We start from the raw sequence: 18,361 nt of genomic DNA on the forward strand, positions 1-18,361 counted from the left end.
AATTACAAAGATGATCAAATAGCTAAAGAAGACGGATAATCATAATAAAAAACGATTGTCCATTTTATATAAATTTATTGGGAAATATCATTCATTGGGAGATTCATTCCGACGACCAGGAGACTTGTGATAAAGAGGACCAGATAGCAAAAGAAGTCGGATTATCTTAGTGAAATACGATTGTCCATTTTTTGTAAATTTATTGGAAAATATGATTCATTAAAACTTAACTAAACAAATAGCCATAAACAACGGATATAATATTACGTTAATAAATAAAATGTTAAAAAAGTAAATAATATAACTAAGAAACAGTTATACTCAGCATGCACCAAAGAATAAAAAAATAAATTCATACAAAATTCTCTATACTGGATTGATAATAACTAAACAAATTTCTAAACTACATATTACCCTCCCATTTCCAACCCGCGTATTATACGAATAACAATTTAGGTAAAATTCTTGGAAACTCAAAATCAAAAGTAAACGTATGAGATAGAAGCGATGTTTATGAAATTTCTTGAGGAGACTGCGATAAAAAAATATACTGGCCAAACTGCGAGAAATGTAAATATTAAAATCAGAGAGTATTGCCGTGGACTTACTAGTAATTATTTTTCAGAATTCGCGAATCACATAATAGAAACTAACCACTCATTTGCCCCACATGCACTTAAATTATTACACTCAGATACAAACAAATATCAAGCATGAATAATTGAGAAAATTTAGAAATACGTAAAAATTTTAATTCTGAGAAAATGTTAATTTATAATATGCTTTTTTTAAATGCGTCACCATATTTATCTATGTTTCCTTTTACAAAACGTCTCATTCCTTAACCCCTCCCTCTATTTATTACCCTAACAATCTCTATATCGGTAGTGTAAAGGCAAAGGGGTATATCTGTCTCAGACCAAATTTTACAGGGGAGCAAAAAAAAACTTGTGAAATTAAATAACTCATTTGTTTCATGTATTTTTATATGTACATATCTTAATAAAACTAAATAAGTATTGCAACTACAGCTATATCCTTTTGCCAGATTATGTAATTAACTATTTTAGACATTTTGTGGAACAAACTTAGAAAATTAAAAATTTGACAGATATACCCCTTTGCCATTACACTACCGATATATGCAAAAATAATTTTTTGCTCATCAGTTTTACATTTCACTTGTAGATGAAAACATCTGTATTTTGCGAAATTACTCATTTTATACAAGTGTTAATTTTGAAAATAGTAAAATATTAATTTGTTGGGAAATATGATTCATTCCGACGACCAGAAGACCTGGTCCCGCGCCGAGATCCGGTCTTCCCATACAAGGGAACGCGTTTCACCTTGACACGCTGTCGTGACCAATAAGGACTCGACCGAAAAGGGGCGAATTCGCATTAAGGACAAATCCGCACGAAGAATGATCGATTCGGAATCTTAATGCCTCGTACGTGGTGTCTGACGAGATGTCGATAAGACGAACTGTGTGTCGAGTTACTCAAACGGAGGTGGATCCACATCTGACAATTACAAACTAATTGTATGTATATGTATGCAAATCACAGTGTTTTAGTTTATTGTTGAAATTTTACTAAATTTGATAGGTTTTTCTTTGAGCTAAATTAATATTGATAAACCTAATAGGAAATTTATGTATTTATTTTAAATCAAACACAGATTTTTTGAGTCTACTAAGTTGTATTTTATTAACAAAAAACACATAAAAAATTATATTTTGACAATTGTTTCGCCTTGTTAGGGCATTATCAAACGAATGTTTTCGTTTGATAATGCCCTAACAAGGCGAAACAATTGTCACAATATAATTTTTTATGCGTTTTTTGTTAATAAAATACAACTTAGTAGACTCAAAAAATCTGTGTTTGATTTAAAATAAATACATAAATTAAAATGGAGTTCTACAAATTAAACGCCAAGTCAATAAATAAAAACTAATAGGAAATGCCAGCTAGAATGTATTTACTTGCAATAAGCACTAGAGTTGTATTTATTATTTTTTTTAAATGAATAATTTAAAAAAGGTGTTTTCAAAATCTCCTAAATTGTATTTTATTATTAAAAACACATAAAAATAAATTTTGTGACAGATGTTTCGCTTTGTTATGGCATTTTCAAACGAATGCTCTAAACTCTAAACTCTAAAAATCCGTGTTTGATTTTTATATTAAATATATAAATTAAAAAAAAAAGAATTCTACAAATTAAACGCCAAATCTATAAATAAAAAAGGTTTGTTAAGATGGTTTGGGCATGTACATCGAATGAGTGTAGAAAGAACAGTAAAACAAAATTTATGAGGCGAATGTGATTCTTAAAAGAGGCAGAGAAATATTGAGGAAAACTTGATGAAAAAGTTCAACTATTTCAAATAATTGAAAGGAGTCAGAGCAGGAGTCGAAATAATCGGCGGGTATGTATGAGGAGATGCACGAATGAGGAAGATGCGAAAATCGTTTGGAATAAAAGATTGGTGTGGCGTTTAATTCTCTCTGCTTACCCCTTCAGAAAGCGGCGCGATAATTAGTTATTTTATTAATTATTTAAACTTAAAAAAAAACTAAACAAAAAAATTCGGCTGCTACTGCATGACTAAAATAAATACAAAAAAATAATACGTTTAAACAATTATTAAAATCAAAATCATATTTTTTTGTTTTGTTTTTTGTTATTTTTCATTACGCCATACGAAAAGCATACCGTAGAACGGGGCTACTTGAACTTTGATGTGTTACTTGAGCCCAGTACAAAAATATATTTAAATCTGTATTATGTCTACAATAATGAACGTATCGACATGATTCATTGTTTCCCTGACAGGTGACACTTATTGTCACGATAATTCGATCGATACCACGATCTAAATATTTTTTGTACTGGGCTCAAGTAACACATCAAAGTTCAAGTAGCCCCTAAGTAGTTATACGGTAACCTTGTTGTTATTCCAGTAATTTCACACTAATACCCGAATGTGCCAGATTAGATAAAAGTTTGGTCACTTGTGCAACATACCGAACAATTTAACCCACATCCGGCGCAGGGATCAATCGAGGGCCAACTAGCCAAGGGCAAAAGGGTCATAATTTTTAATTAAATTTTCCTTATCGGCCTAAGGGCAACATCATTAAATAGCGGGTAAACAAATAATAACCGTTTAGTGGTGTTGTTCGTTTTAATTCATAGTGGGCGAGATACATAAAAAGTGAAGTAAAAAAATCTAAATACAAAACAAACTCATTCAAAGTAAAACGTGTATATGGTAAATCATGTATGCACTGTAGCAGCATTGACTAACTGTTTGATGAAATAATCACGAGAGAAAAAACTCAAGATAATTAGGTCTAAGATAAGATACATTTAATAAAATATAAACACACCATTGTTCTACTATTGTAAATATAAATAATTTAGAAAAGATAATTATACGTTTTTAATAGTAATACACATCTTCATACGTTATCAAAAATATATAAATATGCAATTCGTATTCGTGGATGCTGCAGACAGAAAACAAGATTCGAAGGCATGGCTTAGGTAACGTTGACCAATACAGAAGGACTTACATACAACCTGAGGATGAGGAGAGCTAACCCCAATAGTCTACAAAGACGATAAAATGGGATGGAGCAAGGAAGAATAAGAATAATACTGTATGTAACTTCTTCTCTGGTTTTAATCCTGGGATTGGTTTGCAGATATTTCCTCTATTCTTCTCTTCCATTCTTCCCTGTCTTGTGCGGCTCCAGTTTTAGGTCTATATTATTTGACTCGATTATTTTCGATCATTTATTAAATGCAAGCCTAGCCTGATGTATACGGCTGTCGACCTCGCTCTTAGACCGACCGTCTCATGTTATTTTGCTCCCGAGGTAGATAAACTCCTTGGTGTTCTTTAGTGGAACTCCTGACATCACTACTCTCATCTGATGTTGCGTTCGGCCTACAGTCAGCAGCTTTGTTTTGTCTTTACTTATCTTCATGTTGTAGCTATCTTGAAGAATGCCTTGCAAAGTTGCTAAGGCCTCCTGCAGTTCCTCCTCACTTTCAGCAACCATAAGTCTCAAGTCGTCATTCGCATTCTGTATGTAAACATTAAAAAGAGCAGGTGACAGAGAGCATGCATCCCTGTCTTACCCCTTGTCTTATACTGTATGTATATAAAATCGATAAGGAAAATGTGCTGATGGAAAAGGGAATAAATGTGTCTAATAATAATTGACATCGTCCGATGGATTGGAGAGTCAGTCACACCGCCGTGTCTCCTGGACCGCGAAGATGGATGCATCATTGTGTTGTTTCCCTGATCGATCTTCGCGGGGATACAAACAGGTAAACCGGGGCTCAAGCGGCTGAGCTAGCCTTACCGCCACTCGGCCACGGTCTCGGGCTACTGGACACCACTACGGCCCAAGAATCCTAAGGACTAATGATGATGAATTAAGAATGAAAGGCAAAACGAATTAAATAGAACATGAAGAAAACAACGTCTGAAAGTATATCCAATATTATGGTATTCCAAAAGAAAACTGGAGAAATACAAAATGAAGTAAACGGGACATAAACACAACTTCTGATTATTTATACGATATTGTTTATTCAATAAGAAAATTTGTAAAATCATTTTATTCTCATTGACAAATCGTTTCGTCAAGATTTTTACTAATATCTCTGGAGTCAAAACATCCAACGATGGGACATACGACCCATACCATATCAATATTTTTTAACGATATCTCAACACGATGAAGTAGAATATGGAAGTCCAACGAATTTAGAGGTATTTTAATTTAATTAGAGTAATCTGTTAATTGCTTGATATTCCACATTTTATTTTACTTTATTAAATTAACTTTCTTTCATAAAATTAAAAAAAATCAACGTTTCGATATATATACAAAAATATTTAAAAATATTTCCTAAATGGAGCTATTCCTGAATTGATAAAACAAAAATTAAAATATACTTAAAATATTTGTCGTCATTGCGATGTAAAGTAGAAATTTTCAGATTTGAATTCTTTCGCTAGACTTGTTAAAATTAATAAAGAGAAAATAAATAAATTGAACAAAAAAATATATGAATAAAAAATGAAGAGGTCACTATTGTAGACCAGTGACTTACAAAAGGTTAAAATATATAAACGTTATATTTAATCATTCTCCAATACAAATCACATTAAAATCATATACCGCAGGCAAATTATTACTATCATTAGAAATACCCCACCAAAGAAGACGCGTATAGCTTTTTCTTAACTAAACATAGATATTAGTCTTTTTTGGGAAGCTTCTTCATGATTGGCCCTCCGACAGACACTGAACAGCGTGTTCCAAAGTCTATAGCCATAAGTTTATAATTTATATCGCTCACTCCTTTCAAGAACGTCATAAATCAAAAATCGTTAATTTTTAGTTATGCCAGAAAATGTACTATATCCCAGCAAAAGAGGCATATTTTTAACTTAATATTTACCAGCTACAGGGCAGAAAGTGTTGTTTTTGCATTTTGAAAAAAAGATATTGTTTATTTTTTTTTAAATATACTAAATATTTTTCAAATGGAGAAATAACCTTCAGGTTTTACCTAAAAAGATTTCGTGCACAGTAAAAAGTTCAATAAGTGGCTTGATATTTATTTTTAATACATTTTATTGTATTTTAAAACATTAAAAACGTTCCACCGAAAAATCCAGATTTTTTATTTATGACGTTCTTGAAAGGAGTGAGCGATATGATAATATCAATACATACATCGCCCGGCTAGCGCGACACAGATTATAGCAGACAAGATGAAGAGCAAAAATAAATAATGGAAAAAAAATTGTGGATAACACCAGCATAATATACGCGCCAATTTAATTACGTCCGGTGGCCGTAAAAAATTATACGCGATCCGTGGACGTCTTCTACGCGAGGGTCACCTGCAACTGCGAGCGGATGTGTCGGCCATTCGTCTCCACTTGCTACATACATAGCGATCATTAAATACCACATTGACAGGGTATTATCACGTTTTTTTATTATTATTATTTATTGGCAAAAAATTGAAGCAAACAAAAAAAAAATAATGAGACTCTCGGCGCTATTTTTTAAAGTATTTTTATGTATGTAAATTAATAAGCAAGGCGTTACAGCATTTATTTTAGAGTATTTATTTTAAACAAAACTTGTGTGTGACTTCACGTTAGAGATGTGACTAACGGATAACTGTAACTGTTTTAGTATCCGATTGGGTAATTCATTAAATTAAAAATAAAACACTTGTTATTTACCACATTTTGTATTTAATTACGACTACAACATTTTGAGTGTGTCCAATTACTTGTTCACAAAATCTGGATTTTCTCCAATTATAGGAGTTATTTTTCATATTATTTTTTGACATCTCATGTATGTGATTATAATCCAGGATTCGGACCTCACATACTAAGAGTTTCTGCTTAGCAAAAAGCTTCTTTATATCTCACCAATAGATGTCTTTAGTGAAGTTCAAGTGGTTCAAGAACAATGTTTCAAAATTGGTTCATATATATAGAGCTTCCAAGAATTTGAGTAGTGTGGTTGTCAATAATGGGTAGAATTGGTGAATGCTACACGTGTGTTAAGTGATCACTTAAACCAGCCTATGACGGTCGTCAGCTCCGTAAATGCCCAGACTTCCATATTCTTCTTCATCTTTGATGAGATGTCAAAAAATGGTATTACGACTTGTTTCAGAACCTACAGATGCTTCCATCTACAGGTCTATGTCTACCGAATCAATTAATAACTCATTTTTTTGACATTTTTTTGTAGTACGTTTTTTTTGCATTTTTGTACTAAGGAGAATCTACTAAGTCCAAAAATGCAAAAAAAACGTACTACAAAAAAAAGTCCCTTACTGTGTTTTGAGTTTGGACAGCCGTATTATGTATGGAGGTCGATGGGACCGTGGACCGTACCGAGAGGAGCGGCGGAGTGGCGAGGCAGCAAGCCACAGGTTACGGTTGATCAGAATCTAAAAATTAGGAGCGATAAAATCTCGCAATAAATTATAACGCGGTAATAAAATGGTAGATCATCCGGTGTCGTCAGTGTAAATCACGGATACGTTTTATTACGGGGAACGGAGAGGATTCTCCCGTTTCACGGGCGCACGAATACTACACTACCTGTATGGGCGTATTCTCAATTTATGTATTAATTTTAAATCAAACACAGATTTTTTGAGTCTACTAACTTTGAGGCTCATTATTAGTAATAGGTATCAATTTGTGGTAGAGTGGGTTCGAACCGAGATACTCTGACTTAAGAGTCCGCGACACTGACCACAGGACCACAACCCGACACATGCTACGCTGCTATTCTTGCTACGCTGTTACCTCTCCAAAAAAAGTTCTTGGTGCTTAGAGACACTTGCGAATTTATTCTTCTTAATTATGATTCAATCCATGTTATATAGTCATGTATAAAACAGGTATTTTTTCCAATAGTAAAATCTATCCATTTTTAATTAATGTTTTACTTAGTAAATACCACTATTTCTTAAAGTCTACTGTGACACGTGTTTCGATGCATTCCGCATCATCGAAAACGATGCGGAATGCATGGAAACACGTGTCACAGTAGATTTTCAGAAATAGTGGTATTTACTAAGTAACACATTAATTAAATAAATATTTTTTTGTTGGTATTCGTAAGGAGGCTATTAAAATGTTCAGTAATAATTACGGTGCATATTATAGTGTATAAAGTTATCACTTAACCCAGACTTCTTAATACCCACCTTAAATAGACTTCTTCGTCTATGTTGACTAATCAATAAAAATTAGTTTGGATCGTGCCATCTACAGGGCAAGATGGAAAAAAATAGCAAAGGTATTGCCAGTTCCGTTAGATTTAACACAAACGTAATAGTATAATTGTTGTATATACTGAGAAAACGTATTCATAACTCAATTTCGCAACAAATTTTAGATTAGATTTTGATAGCGGATTTGATTCGTATGCCCACGATACACATGGTGTCCTAACACCAACTCATCGGGTATATCTGTATGTGTGTACCAGTGGCGTGCCTAGGGTTTACCAGTAAGGCAAGCCCATTATTTTTCACATTCGTGAATACATGATGTACCTATAATTTCTTCACCTCATATCATTCCCAGTGTAGTAAGCACCCAGAAAGTATTATAAATATAAACAATGTATTGTAATCATTATAAAAATATGCATACATGTAACTTCTGTAAGGTATAGTCATCACCTTTTAATAAAGAAAATGTTCACTGTAACAAAATATCTTCCTTAGATATCAATCATCACCATATGATGGCATGCATAGTGTTTAGTAATCATATAAGGGCGCGATAATTTAAAAGTAGTCATACATTAGTTATGTATTTTTAATCATTTGGCCGAGATTTAGTCATTTTTATTTGAAGTTGTTAGGCAAGCCGGGCTTTTGGGCTTCTAGGGAAGTACCGCCACTGGTGTGTACATAAAAAATACGTGTGCGTAGGTCTGTACACGTTCGTAATAGGTTTCTATTATGCTATAATCATTAAAACTACTGAGTTTTATTGAATTTTTTGCCGCAAATATAATTACGAATTGAATGACTATTAAATGGAGGGCATTTATAACTTCAACGCGGCTGGCGTTTTTCTCGAAGAACTCGATATTGGTGATATTTCAGTTACTTTGTAAGCAGAAAAACAATTTTAAACTGTCTTGTCCAATTAACCCCATATAAGGGGAGGCATTGCCAAGAGAACAGGTGGGAGGTATTTAACTAGTTTAGAATGTGCTAAAATATGCAAACAAAATGTCAGCGTATAATTTCACAGTAACAATACAATATTATTATACAATTTCGTTAATTTTATTTCAGGCATATTTAAATTCGGACCAGTGAGTTTTTTTTTAAAGAGAAACATAATAAAATAACAACTATGTAACTTTTTCCACTTGAATTTTATTTGACAGTTGATGATGTCGGTTAGGACGAAACCCGGTTACTGGTCAAATAAAATTAACGTGGGTAAAGTTACGTAGTTGTTATTTTATTCTATAAAATGCAGTTCCACCAATAAATGTCAGTACAAAACATATATTTTATATAAGGAGATGAATTTGTGTTTTTATTATTTACACAAATATTTCATTTTCATACTATTTCTGTGAGCCTAAGCGCCTCATTATTTTAAATAGGTATTAAATTGTAGTGTAGTGGGTTCGAACCGAGAAACTGTGACTTAAGAGTCCGCGACACTAGCCACGGGACCACAACCCGACATATCTCAATAAATATGTCAATAAAAAAACGGAAAAATCTCAATGAATATGTATACGATTAAAATGATTTTTTTGACCATGATCCACACCCAGGTGGTGCATAGGGCATCGCTTTTGATCAATGCGGTATTAACTTGATCGTAAATTACATTAAGACAAGGTAATCCAGCGCTCCAGGTTCATGGAAACAGGAGTAAAATATCGTGGGTATACTGGCAAAAAAAGTTAACTCTAAAATTCCCTTTTTCCAACAAGTTTTAATAATCCCTGTTATTTAAAACCTTTAGCCTGAACTGTCCGCCTCCGTAGTGTAATGGTCAGCACGGTCGGCTACCATTATGGAGGTCCCGGGTTCGATTCCCAGGGGGGGTCAAATAAATATTAGTGATTTTTTTCACTCTAATATTTACTCAATATTACCCTGGACTGGTACCTAAAGCGGAGGGCTGATCACCTTTCCTTCGTGTGTTAACGATCAAGATAACACTGTGTTCATATAATGCAGTGCCCTGCACCATTGGGGTGTGGATAAGGGTTGGAATTAGCCTGAATAAAATACCCGCTATTATATTCAAAGTTGAATTTACTTTCAAAACCAGATAAATATGACATTTTAAACTACTAAGTGTATTTTGTTAGTCAATAGAAGTTGATGACCTGAGTGAAAGGGTTCATGATGACAGACATTACTGACAAACATTATTTGCCTCTTCCACATTCATGTATCTCCTTATACAAAACAATTAAAAACGAAAGTAAAATATGGCAATGTGTATTTTTGTTGTTTCATTGTGATGGTGACATTGTCCCCGTCACGGGTAATGAGTGGATTGAAAAAAAACAAACAAGAGAAGTTTGGAAAAAATAGAAGAGGCTGCACCCAGCAGTATAAAATACAAAACAAAGTCAAAACAACGAATATCATGTCGGACCGAGTGATCTCATGTCACCTTTATTTCAAGTGTTATTGATATGCTCGCCACACCAGGAAACCACCCTATATTAGAAAGCAACACATAAGATCGATAAGCTCGCGTTATGAGGTCAAACGTTGTGTGTACATATAATCCACACGCTGCGGCTTGCGGCATCCTTGTCTAAATATCAAATGACATAGAACACACACACACATGATCCGCGGGGCGTGGGTATAATTCCATTTTCCCTAGAAGGCATCCACGCAAAACACACAAGTGACAATAAATACGTACATGCCTCAAATTATGCCGAAGCAATAAAGGAGAATCTTCAGACGGATGACATTTAAAAGGGGCCGAATTGTTTTTGAGCGTTTCGTGCGGATTGAGACATCTCATGAATATGTAACGCGACCATAAGATGACGGTACGTATCGAGATATAGGTGGTAATTGTTTTAGTTCGGTGCGTGGAGGCTGTACCGAGATGAGGTACAACAGCACACCGCGTGTCCTTTAAGAAGATCACATTACTCCCACACGACAAGTGTAACCGAGTCGGATGATGCGAACGTGGATCCATATAATTGCATCGACTGATTCACAATGTATATTTCTTTCATATTCTTTTTTGACATCTCATCAAAGATGAAGAAGAATATGGAAGTCTGGGCATTTACGGGGCTGACCACTTTACACACGTGTAACATTCACCAATTCTACCCATTATTGACAACCACACTATTCAAATTCTTGGAAGTTTGAAACATTATTTTTGAATCACTAGAACTTCACTAGAGACATCTATTGGTGAGATGAAAAGAAGCTTTTTACTAAGCAGAAACCCTTTTATTACTATGTGAGGTCCGAATTCTGGATAATAATCACACACATGAGAAACGCCAGAATATATCATTTTCATTTTTATTATTTAAGCTTATAATTTCACCAGATAATTTTTAGATAATCCAGATTTTGTGAACAAGTATTTGGACACACTCAAAATGTTGTTTATAATTTCCTCATGTCATTTATTTATAAATTCCCAATTTCCTTCAAATAAATTCTTCTAGAATCCCTTTCATTCATTGCCATGACTTCTTTCGTTCTGTTCGTTACATTGATTTTTATTAGGTGTCTTTTATTAGCACTACCAGTCCACCTATCTGGACAGATTCATCGAGACACAAACCAGCCCATTCTAACTAGTCTCTTTTGACAGTTAGAAAGATATCGCTTCTTAGTAAAAGCCCGTTACTGAGTTAATTGATTGCAGTTCCAAAAATGTTTGCAGAAAATTCGTGTCGATTCAGTTTGTGAAATGCATCAGGATTAGAAATAAGATTGTTTGGTACACTTAGTCGGAAAGGGTATCCCTAAAAGAGAGACGATAATTTACCCAAGTCAGAATATGATAAGCGGTGATGGCCACTTATTCTCTAGGGGATTGCGAAAATGGGACGAAATTAGCAATTCTTGGGGTTATTTTTACATCTCAATATAGATGAAGAACAAAAAGAAAATATGGATATTTACGAGGCTTACGACCTGTCATAAACTAGTTTAATTGATCATATAATTAGTTAGTGACTTGAAACTGCATAATGGGAAACTTGAGAGTGAATGCAATGAAACATTTAAAAGCAAGTCCTTTTAATCGTTATCAGGATCTTCTTAGCATTTGCTCATTGCTGAGATTCAACCACGTAAAACTCCTCAAGAGAAGGACTGTTGGCTGTCGTCAACAGGTCTTCCGTTCCACCAGAAGAGGGTTCGGTATTTAGTGTCCTAGCTTGGTCTATGGTACTAACGTCCTTCGCTATTTATTTCATGAGAGGGCAAGATGGACAGCCCTGGGGCACTCCGCCGGAGAGTCATCGCACCGGATACGTCTGGGCGTCTGGCCCACCGGATTCTTTCCCAACGGCCATTACGGCGTCCTCCGTGAATGAAGTAAAATAAATATCCCCGATTCGGCCGTACGGCGTGCGCGAGGGCGCGCCGTCCACGCTAGCAAAATAGTAAATCGACACGTATAAGGAAGCTTGATCTGCCTAAGAATGGAGACCCACACACACGTGACGGAGGCACTCGAGCGGGCTTATATCTTATATATTCGGGCGTAGGCTTCGTCGGCGACGTGAGCGGAGCCCAGTCGTAGCGTTTCTTAATAAATTGTCGCTTTACTCACATTTACCGAGAATTATTGACATAATCAACACACGGCCGGTTGAGAAACATGGGTATGGGCGACATTTCTTCCGAGAAAAGTGTTTCCGAAAACGGACAACAGATGATAATAGATCCGTAAATCGCGGTTAGAAAGGAAAAAAAAATACACAAATGATTTCAATATTTATATAAAATAATAAAGTCTCGTATAATACTACATTTTGAGTTTATAAACGGGTGAAAAACAATAGTATTTTCACCTGCCGATGAGAATATCTGCAGTTCTCGAAACTAGTCGTGTTTACATTTAGAAACTCAGAAAGTGGTTTTACATACAAGAGATTTATTTTATTTAGTTTAAGTTTTATTTATTCTTATATTGAAAGCATGTTTTTTCACAAATTTAATGCCAAATCATTAAAAAATATGATTTTAATATATGTAACTATCATATTCTTCAAGATTCAGAAAAGATTAAGGTAACTGTATAAGATAAATATTATTACGATTCAGAAGATTAAAATGGAGATATTGATCGTGTTGAGTCAGTAAGAAGTAGGCAACAGAGTGATAAAAAACAGTAATATGTTTGTTTTATTTGGATAATCTGAACCGTAGCCAATGCTGCTATTTTTCTCTTTCACTCGGTAATTATTACAGTAAGTACTACCTATTATTCCGCCTCCATTTCCTTTCACATATGGCGGTAATTTCCTTCATTTTGAGTTCCTTTATTAACGTCACCAATAATGTTCTAATTGATAGCAACCATAAAGCAAGATGTCTAGCGACAAGACTTACCAGCTCGACCGCCAAAATACACTGGCGTCATCGTCAGCACATCGACGGTCGCGCTTTTGGCAAAGTATACCAGAGTCGATATATCGACTCTCAGCACTCTAACGCTTGGTTAAGTCAGGATTGGATACCAGGCGCACAGAAATCGCGGGAGGCGCGGAGACGAGAACCGTAATGACTTCATCCGACACAATAGCAGAGGCGCCGCACCACCGAGGCGGCACATTGCCGTCATTACTACGCACACAAACAATATTCATAATGGGAAAAGATAGAAAAAAAGATAATTCAGCAAGAAATAGCGTTATTCATAGATGCGAGTTCTACATCACACGCATTTGTAACGACCGGATAAGATGGTTTGTAGGACAATGAACGTACGTACATAATACATACGAAAATATCCGATTTGAGATAAAGGTAATTAGTCGGATACAAAGGGCGTACCAAAAAAATTTCAATACTTAAAAAAAACTACAAATAAACAAATATTAGTTAAAGGTATATGGTATCTTCTCCAACGGAAGAAACTAGATTCGTCGAGAATTAGAATAAAACGTAATTTCAATTTGAACACCTAATTAATTCAGCATATTACCAATTTATGTATACATTTTTAAATCAAATACAGATTTTTTGAGTCTACTAAGCTGTATTTTATTATATATAAAAAAAAACACATACAAATTAATATTGTGACAATTGTTTCGACTGGTTATGGTATTTCCAAACGAATGTGAAGATTAAATGCACTGACGGTCCTTATATGGCTATATAATCTTCACATTTGTTTGAAAATGCCATAACTAGGCGACACAATTCGCTCACTCCTTTCAAGAACGTCATAAATACAAAAACTTAATTTTTCAGTAGAACGTTTTTAAAGTTTAACAATATAATACAATGTATTAAAAATAAATATCAAGCCACTTTTGACACTTTTTGCCACTGAACTTTTTACTGTGCAACAGATCTTTTTATGTAAAACTCTAATGTTTTTTCTCCATTTGAAAAGTATTTAGTATATTTAAAAAAATACATAAACAATACCTATTCTTCGAAATGCAAAAACAACACTTTCTGCCCTGTAGCGGGTAAATATTAAGTTAAAAATATGCCGCTTTTGCTGTAATATAGTACATTTTCTGGGCATTCCGAAACCATGCACAACTGTAAATTGACGATTTTTGATTTATGACGTTCTTGAAAGGAGTGAGCGAATTGTCACAATTTATATTTTTATGTGTTTTTTTTTTCATTAATAAAGTACAACTTAGTAGACTCAAAAAATCTGTGTTTGATTAAAAAATAATGACATAAATGAAACTGGAGTTTTACAAATTAAACGCCAAATCAAAAAATACATTGTAGGTAACATATGGGCTAATTGAACTGGCATTGGAGTTCATTATTTTGAAAATGTAGGCGATTTAATCACGATACGTAAGATTCTATGGTCAACGAGAACATCTATCAAACGAGCATCAATGCAACTGTCAGACGGTTCGGAAGATATATTCCCACTTGTTTAGGGCAATAGTGATACCAGTTTGGCTAAGAATGAAGACAAACTAGTGCTGGACGTATTCGATCATAAAAAAAACAGCTAAAAAACTAATGATTTAGGAAAAAAATCGTACTAACGTCCTCTGTGGAAGATGGGCCTTTTGAATGTATCTGCTGTCGCTATTTGCCTAACTCACTATCGTGCCACTTTCGCTTAGGGGTAGGCAGAAAGGATTTATCAGCAACTTGCAGGCCTTCAAGGATTGGATACGCTATTATTGGATCTCTTATTGGCATTCTTCTGGTGGCAAATCTACTCCTGTTAAGACCAGGCAAATTACACATCAGCCTCAATTTGTTAATTGTATTTTTTAAACTTGTTTATATATCGCTCACTCTTTTCAAAAACGTCATAAATAAAAAATCGTCAATTTTCAGTTGTGCGTGTTTTCGGAATGCCCAGAAAATGTACTATATCTTAGCAAAAGCGGAATATTTTTAACTTAATATTTACCCGCTGCAGGGCAGAAAGTGTTGTTTTTGCATTTTGAAGAAAAGGTATTGCTTAATTATTTTTTTAAATATACTAAATATTTTTTAAATGGAGAAAGAACCTTCAGGTTTTACCTAAAAATATTTGTTGCACAGTAAAAAGTTCAATAAGTGGCTTGATGTTTATTTTTAATACATTGTATTATATTTTTAAACTTTAAAAACGTTTTCCTGTAAAATCAAGTTTTTTTATTTATGACGTTATTGAAAGGAGTGAGCGTTATCATATATTATGTAATGATGGTGGATTCCCGTGCTAGTTCTTAGTTCATAGATTTGATACTATGTATGGATGTTTCATACATAGATTTGAAACTACGTATGGATGTACGGGTCCAGGGTGATTTTTAAATAAATACGAGAGCGAATCTCACCCATATTTATTTTGACCCAAAAAAAAAAAAGTTTCACACTAGTCAGTATAATTTTACTACACAGTGATAGAGACGTTGGAAGCATAAGTAATTTTTTATTGATTTATAATTATCGGATCGCGAAAAACATTGCATGATTGATTAAAAACCAACATAAGATTTTTTTGATGTTCCAAGTTATTTTTTTTTATAAGAGTTCGAATGAAGTTTCTATAACAGACCTGAGAATTTGGCGGGAGCTTTAAGTCTATTAGACTGTGTGATGATGTCGGTAACGACGAAAATAGGACACTGGCCAAATAAAATATATGTGGAAACTAATAGCTGTTAATTCATCATCATAAGTTATTTTTAAAGATAATTTTACTACACTTCAATCCGATGAAGAATAATTATTCGGTCATGGAAATAAAGGAATTATTCCCCGAGCATGACCGGTTACCAGTTTGGTGGGTCCCCGGGGATGGCGCAGGCGGCAGGTGCGCAGGAAGTGGAGCATTAGTCGGTCAAGCGGGGGGGCGCAGGTAGCCAGCCGGGGACACAGCCCCGAGGCCCCGCTCTCGACTTCATTTAGATTTATAAATCCGTTCGGTGCCCGACAGAGCCCGTTGGCAAAACTACCAATCGAAAACAGTACGAAAAAAGAGTTAAGGCTAAATCTCGAGCTTGTCTCAAGCATTCAGAATCAGAATCCGTTCGGCCGCGGTCAGGGCTGCACGTGTGTCCACGTCCGATTTTTTTTAAAGAATGTAGATAAGATATTTTTTGGTCATTTAGAATATGCATGGAAAAATATTAATTTTTTTAACTCATTACACGTGTGTCCACGCCCGATACACGTGTAATGAGTTAAAAAAATAAATTAATATTTTTTAAAGAATGTATATTGGATATTTTTAAAGTATTTTTTAGAATATGCATATATTTTTTGATGTATTTACATTTTAACTCATTACCTTTAAATAAGTCTTTTCTTTTCAAAACCATAAAATTATTTCGAAGAAAAACGTATTTTCTCAATACAAAAACGAGTGCGTAAAGTGATCACTTAACCAAGCCGATGACGGTCGTAAGCCCTGTAAATTGCCAGATTTCTATATGATATCTGAAGATAGATGAAAAAGTCATCTATGTTAAATGTCAAAAATATATAAAATAACTCCTAAGCGGAGATAATCCAGATTTGTGGACAAGAATTTGGCCACACTCAAAATGTTGTAAATATTAATATCGCCAATAGAAAAGACGACAACTTTGTTAAATCTAACGCCATGAAAGAAGCTTCATGAATGGAGGTAGAGGCATTTGAAATACATCAAGTTCGGATCAATATACTCGTAAACGGAGATCGGTCCATTCAGGTTTTTAGAAGTGGTCATTCGCGAATGCGCAAAGGCGAACTCGCGGCGTTATATATAATTTATGGGCGAGAGACTCGAACCGGAGACCCCTCCCTGAGCGGTCAGGTTGTGCACCAAGGCGCGATGCAGTTTCATTCATAAAGCGGACACGAGCGCTTATGTGCATGTATGTCGCTACAGTCGCGACCACGGCTTGCGAAATTGACTACTATTACTACTACCATCACGCCGATTCCCTGCAGAGGTAGTCAGAGAGAATAGAACGCCACACTTGCGTGTCCTGACATTTTCACACTAGTCAGTACTGACTTACATGCCCCGCAGACAGTGATAGGGACTTTGAAAGCAGTAGTAATAATTTAAAAAAATATATTTAACCGTGAAAAACTTTGAATGATTGATTATATAACGATATCAGAATTAATTTTTTTTTAAATATATTTTTAAATAAAAAAAAAAGTGTGTTGAGATGGTTTGGACATGTGGAACGAATGAGTGAGGAAAGGACGGTAAAACAAATTTACGAGGCAAATGTAGTTGGAAAAAGGAGCAGAGGAAGACCAAGAAAAACTTGGCACGATCAGGTATACCAAATACTTGAAAGCAGTCAGGTCAGGAGTCGGTATAATCGGCGGGTATGTATGATGAGATGCATGAATGTGGAAAAGGCGAAGAATATTTGCAAAGATAGTGGTGTGCTGTTCTATTCTCTCTGCCTACCCTTGCGGAGAAGCGGCGTGATGGTTAGTCAAGCTTTTTAAATTGAAAATATAAATAATAATAGTCAATGAAGTATTTAAGAAACGTGTAATATTTAATTTTTTGAAAAAAAGTTAGAATAGATAACAATGTAATTTTTAAAAAATAATATTCATATTTAGCGACAACGTTGTATTTTCTTAAAAATTTTCTTCAATAGTCCAATAAAACAAACTGAAGAAGAAAATGAGCTGGAATAACAAGATGAAAATATTTTAAAGACTCACCTCTTTGCTAGGAACACAGATTGGAGTGCCTTCTTTGACTATCCCAGCCTCCACGATGACACCAATGACAATTGGGTCTCGGGAATTGAAAATGAACTGGGGTAATATCTAGAGAAAAAAAATCACAATAAATAAATCTATTGTGACACGTCTTTCGATGCATTGAACATCACTGAGTGAAACTTTGTATAAATTTTAGTGTTGCGCCCCTCGAACGTTGAAGGATGAAGAGATTTACATAGGTACGTATGTTTCACATATCGCTCACTCCTTTCAACAACGTCATATATTAAAAATAGTCAATTTTCAGTTGTGTACGTTTTCGGAATGCTCAGAAAATGTACTATATCCCAGCAAAAGCTGCATATTTTAAACTTTATATTTACCCGCTACAGGG

At 34.5% G+C, this 18,361-nt stretch overlaps 1 protein-coding gene across 1 annotated transcript in view; it reads right to left on the reverse strand.

Annotated features, from left to right (window-relative positions):
* eIF5B (eukaryotic translation initiation factor 5B) overlaps positions 1-18,361 on the reverse strand; it is a 165,776-nt gene that overhangs the window by 74,304 nt on the left and 73,111 nt on the right. The window contains exon 14 of the mRNA XM_088261796.1: positions 17,965-18,072. Coding sequence (XP_088117922.1) covers positions 17,965-18,072 — 108 coding nt within the window. The remainder of the gene's footprint in view (positions 1-17,964; positions 18,073-18,361) is intronic.

The sequence above is a fragment of the Brachycentrus maculatus genome, unplaced genomic scaffold (assembly GCF_059751285.1).
Source record: "Brachycentrus maculatus isolate JH-2025_06_01 unplaced genomic scaffold, ASM5975128v1 h1tg000166l, whole genome shotgun sequence".
NCBI classification, from domain to species: Eukaryota; Metazoa; Arthropoda; class Insecta; order Trichoptera; family Brachycentridae; genus Brachycentrus; species Brachycentrus maculatus.